The following is a 5661-nucleotide window of genomic DNA, read 5'->3' on the forward strand; positions in this document are numbered from 1 at the left end:
GATCCAAAACATAAAGCAAAATCTACAATGGAATGGTTCAAAAATAAACATATCCAGGTGTTAGAATGGCCAAGTCAAAGTCCAGACCTGAATCCAATCGAGAATCTGTGGAAAGAACTGAAAACTGCTGTTCACAAATGCTCTCCATCCAACCTCACTGAGCTCGAGCTGTTTTGCAAGGAGGAATGGGGAAAAATTTCAGTCTCTCGATGTGCAAAACTGATAGAGACATACCCCAAGCGACTTACAGCTGTAATCGCAGCAAAAGGTGGCGCTACAAAGTATTAACTTAAGGGGGCTGAATAATTTTGCACGCCCAATTTTTCAGTTTTTGATTTGTTAAAAAAGTTTGAAATATCCAATAAATGTCGTTCCACTTCATGATTGTGTCCCACTTGTTGTTGATTCTTCACAAAAAAATACAGTTTTATATCTTTATGTTTGAAGCCTGAAATGTGGCAAAAGGTCGCAAAGTTCAAGGGGGCTGAATACTTTCGCAAGGCACTGTAGCTAACTATAGCTACTGAACCAGATGTCGTTTTGCTATGTTTTTGGGGAAGAACATTGTTTGCATCCATGAGATAGCTAGCTTTTTTTTATGACCAGCACTGTAGGTGCGCGAATCAACTTTACCAGCATCATAGCATACGTACCAATGAATCGTTGTGACATATGAAATACGAGTGATAGTGTAATCAATGTGTAATAACTACGTAGAAAATGTGTGAACGTGTTAAATTATTGTGACGTGCAGTCATATTCAGGTCCTGATTGGTCAACAAGCTAATTTGACACATCAAATAGGTGTTATTTGACATCAAATAGTACATTTTTGACACGCAAAGACACGCAAAATAGGTTTTGATTATGTTTTACTGGTGATGGGGACATACGTAAATACCAACAAAATTGTACTGAGATGCAGTGCCTTAGACAGCTGCGCCCATGTGTGTTAACTATTTAACTGTTCTAGAATGCTTAAAAAGGCTACAAAAGTGTTTTTTTTGTAAGGAAAATATCAGATATCGGTCAAAAATGTCATATCGGTGCATCACCAATCCTAACAGTACCTTTTACAAGTGGGCGGGATTAAATAGTCCAGCCTACATGCACCCACACAAAGCTTACGTTTCTTATTAGCCCTAGCAGTTGTCATTAACCAACTTGACGGATGGCAAATAAAAAAAGGTCCTCTTAATTTCACAGGGTGAATTCAACAAAAACATTGCTTAAAAATACTTTTGGCCTCTGCATTGCATTACTGCAGTGCTTCTACTTCGGTTTAAGACACCGAAGATATGCCCCACTGCGTTGTTGTTGGATATCTATTTAAATGAAGCGTCAAAAGGATCACGCTCTAAAATCAGCCCATTTATTTATTTCATTTAATTCACTGCAGCCTTTTAAGATGTCAAACCTAAGCCAGTTAAGTGAAACCTTGTTTTAAATCTGTAAATTTGAGCCAAAAGGTAAAATATTGATGTTATTCAGATGGCTGAACTTGCCATTCTAGAGTTTCCAGTCTTCTACAGCAACTGGAGAGAGAAATAACTCCATATCTCACTGTTGATAAAGTATGTTTTCTTAAATCATGCTTTGTACTTCTGTGACAGACTCGTATACAATATTCTATGATAGATCTCTGGAGGTTTGGCCAGAAACTGAGTCTGAGCGACAACGACTTAACCCTTTAACTGTGGAATTGGGGACGTCCCGAAACATCACCTTGGGCAAATCTGAACTGGCTCACCATTACCAATTTATTGCACTACTTATAGCCAGTGTTTTTGGCAGAAGTACTGCGCAACATACGGAATAGGGTTCCATTTTGGACACGTCCCTGGGAAAAAACAAAGAGCCAATGGAACCCAATCGATCTTGTCTAAACGATGGATGTCTGTAAACCTTTGTTAAATCTCTTAAACTGAACCCAAAAGTGCAAGTTGCTACCATTGTCTGTCCTATCTGTCAGTGTCAACCCTGTCAGTAGTGCTTCTCCTGCAGGTAGTCTTTCATCTTGTTGGGCAAAGGCAGGTTCTGAATCAGGTCAATCCTGGTGTACTGTCTGATCACGAACCGACACAGGTACTGCAGGGAGCGCACTTGCATAAAACGAGACACGGGATTGGTCAGCCTGACGGGGTAGGTGGCGGACCCTGGTAAGCGAGATCTAGAATAACAGAAGGCTCCATTCTCTGAATCTTTGATGGAGTATTCTATCAGGTCTACGATGGACGTGTGTCCCTCCACGTCGGGCTGCTCGTAGAAGCTGAAGCGTCCGTTGGAGTGTTCGATGCGAGTGTGGAGGGTCTTGGTCTGGGAGCGGAAACTAAGGCTGAGGAGGTACCTGTCGTCCGAGCTGTCCCTGACCAGGAACGAGCCGTCGGGCAGGTTGACCAGCTTCTCCTCAGCCTCCCAGCGTGTGATGGGCCCCCAGTACCAACCCTGCCTGGCTAGCTTCTTCAGCTCCTCGGTCAGGCTGGTCACAACCATGGGTCCGCTGCTCTGGACTGAGTCATACACCAGGCTCATGCCCGGAGCCGAGTTGGGGTCAAAGTTTAAGTGGTGCCTCACCCGCTCCGCCACGTGGCTGTACGCAACACCGAACCCAGAGCAAGTCCTAGGGATCTCGTTGCTGGGTAGCAGGGGCAGGGGGGTAGGAGGGGGGTGTTGGGCATCGACCCTGTCCCTGGAGCTCTGGAGCATCACGCCGTTAGAGCCGATGAGGAGGCCGTTGACAGACTCCATGAAGAGGTCCACTGGCAGGTTCAGGTTCATACTCACCAGATCCTGGTCTTCCTGACTCTGCTGATCAGCGTGGAGAGAGCTACTGTCTGCCTCAGTCACCACCTCCATAGGCAGGGACCCGTCCAGGCAGAAGGAGTGAGAGACAGAGTGGGACCCCTCTGGGTACATTCCCTCCTCTAAAGGTATGGTGTACTGGATGTATTCCTGTGGCGTGAAGCCCAAGACTACAGGCACGTGTTCATCAATATTCAGGTGCAGCTGGTCTCCGTTTTGGGGCTGCTGGAGGTTCTTCAGGGACTCTGCCTGCTCCTGGAGGTTCTTCACGGCCTGCTCCTGAAAGATGCCCTCCATCTGGAAGTCCTGGTGGTGGAAATCCTTCCGAACACCATTCAGGTTGGGGCTGGGACTCGGAGAGTGGACCATGGCTTTAACTTTCACCTCCATCTTGATGCAAGCTTCGTCTGAGTTCACAGGCCGCAGGGGCCAGGGAGAGGGGCTGTAATGGTGGCTGCGGAGGGATGCCGATCGTAACGGCCGATGGGCCTTGACCTCGTTGAAGCTGATGGGCACAGAGGAGGAGGAGAAGGTATCGTCATCGTCAACTGACCCCATTGCTGTGGAGCCCCCTTTGACTTTGGCCTTCTGCTTGGCCGACAGCCTCCTCTTCAGAGAACCCATCAGACTCTCGCTCTTAGAACGGCCCTTGTTGTGTCCCGCCTTCTCCTCTTCTTCAACTCCTCCACCGCCACCTCCAAGGTCGCAGCCCGCCAGCTCTTTGGTGTAGCAGCCCCTGAAAAGAGAGTCTTCCTTGGAGAAGTCGACCGCTGGCGAGGGCTGCTGGAGCATGACAAAATCCCCCCCTCCTTCTTCCTTGCCCTTGTTGATGTTGAGGGACTTGCAGATGGTCTTAAGGCTGATTTTCTTCATTCTGAACGGCCCTCCTTGGCAGGGAAGGGGTGTGGGACATGAGACTGGGACGGGATGGCTGCACTCCTCCTGGGGTCCTGATGAAGATGCTGCTATCCACAGAGTCCTCCCATCAGGCTGGAGACAGCTGGTCATATACACTGCACAGCACTCATCCCCTGGGAGGAAACACAAATAAATAAAAACATACCTCAACAGTTTCTTTACAATCTGTTTTTAATAAAGTCATTTAGGTGTGAGTTTACGTTATGCATGCCTTTACAGACGTTTCAAGACACACCTGGACTTACTGGTAAGCTTACTCTTATTAGAAATGGCAAATAAACTGTACAAAGTTATTACCATTGCATGACTAGAATAGCTGACTCAGTTGGACTAATGTGATTGCAGTTTTCCTTGCTGTAGAAATACTGTTGAATATTATAGCAATATTGTTTGTACATTTAAATTGAAATCCATTCATTTGTACGTAAAACAATGTCTCATAATGGAACCATAACATTAGTGTCTTTAGCAGCAACATTTTCAGAAAATGATTTAGCAGTTGTGCATCTGGTGCCTTTACACATCACGTGTAGTGTTCAAACTATTATTGGCAGATTATTATGAGCAGATTTTTAAAATGAAATGGTGTTAAACTAGCGAGAAAATTAACAGAATTGATGCTCATAGCTAGTTAGCTATTTTATAGGCACTAGTCATTGCAAAAAAAATCTAACAAAACCTCTTGCTAATTGATTACGTTTCTAGCTAACCTTAAAATGTCATGTTTTTACAATAAATATTGGTCATCCAAACAATCACACCTGATAAATAATATGTATTTTCATTACTAATGACTCATTTGCAAAATTGGCTGTTTTGCTAAACTGCATGATTTTGTCTGTGCCAGCTGCTAAATTACGAATGCTAGCCAGTTTAGTTAGCTAGCTATCACGTTAGCTACAAAGCTAATAGACCTGGCCAGCTGGGCCTACAGTCTGGTTTTGCTGGCAATCTAACATTTAGTTAGCTATTTTCCATGTTAAATCGTTAAGTAACCATAACGGTCTAAATTAATCATAGATATCCCAAATACTACGACAGTTTCACATTGACAGCTAAATATCAATGTAGTAAAGGTTAGACGGCAATGTCATTGTGTTGAATGAATGTTTACAGTTGTCTGGTCAACTAAGTTAGCTAGCTAACTTGGCTGCCTAGCTACATGCATTAGCTATGAGTCAATGAAACAATCTGTAATATTGTTTAGGTGGGTACTTACTTCGTTAGATTACCATCTGCATTCGTGGTAATGTACACTTGAATTGGGTTTTACCTAAATTTGAAAATGTATTTTAGAAGATAGAACTGAGCTAGCTACTTAGCTTAGCCAGTCAGCAAGCTAGCTTAGCAGTCACAAGCATATCGTGGAAGGAGCTACCGTATCTAGCTAGCAAAACAAAATAAAAGTGCGTTGGAATGGTTCCCCGTTTTATCTATGGCTGTTTATTATGCTGTATTGTAATTTTTCAACAACAATCTATTTTTTTCTGTCTTTTCTAATACTTTCTGACGGACTCTTCCTCTCTCTCTTGCATTTGTTGCTTGTTGAATTGTAGGAGAGCAGGCTGAGAAATACAGCGAATCACATCCAGGGTTGAAACCATTTCTACAATTCCCTCAGGACATAGCTGCTGGAGAAAGGGTCACAGAATGTTGTGTCTGTAATAAAAAATGTCATTCTGTAGGCTTACACATTGCTCAGACCAATGAATACAGAATGTACTCCCTGTATATAGTTCCATTCTTGTGAGATAATGTTACAATAAATGTTAGTGAATTAATTCATTCTATCTTGTTAAAGCTATTGGTTGCATCTCTCTCAAGTATCAAGTTCTGTATCTTCTGCATACTTTATTATCTGCCTGGTGGTAGTTTGATTATTTCTGTATTTTAATTGATAACTGCTGCAGAATTTAGAAGCACTCATAACATGACCCCATA

The 5661-nt window shown here is 43.5% G+C and overlaps 1 protein-coding gene across 1 annotated transcript; it reads right to left on the reverse strand.

Annotated features, from left to right (window-relative positions):
• Positions 1–1239: 1239 nt before the first annotated feature.
• Positions 1240–5372, reverse strand: LOC110535458 (suppressor of cytokine signaling 6). Its single transcript, XM_021620464.3, has 2 exons — positions 4940–5372; positions 1240–3833 (listed from the first exon to the last, which is right to left on the reverse strand). The coding sequence occupies exon 2, from the start codon at positions 3808–3810 to the stop codon at positions 1984–1986; it is 1827 nt and encodes a 608-aa protein (XP_021476139.2). The 5' UTR covers positions 3811–3833; positions 4940–5372; the 3' UTR covers positions 1240–1983.
• Positions 5373–5661: the final 289 nt, after the last annotated feature.

This window comes from Oncorhynchus mykiss, chromosome 11 (genome assembly GCF_057628025.1).
Source record: "Oncorhynchus mykiss isolate SJ-2025 chromosome 11, ASM5762802v1, whole genome shotgun sequence".
NCBI classification, from domain to species: Eukaryota; Metazoa; Chordata; class Actinopteri; order Salmoniformes; family Salmonidae; genus Oncorhynchus; species Oncorhynchus mykiss.

Excerpts from the sequence above, each read along its gene's own strand:
- LOC110535458 (XM_021620464.3), bottom strand. The coding sequence starts at position 3,810 with ATGACCAGCTGTCTCCAGCCTGATGGGAGGACTCTGTGGATAGCAGCA.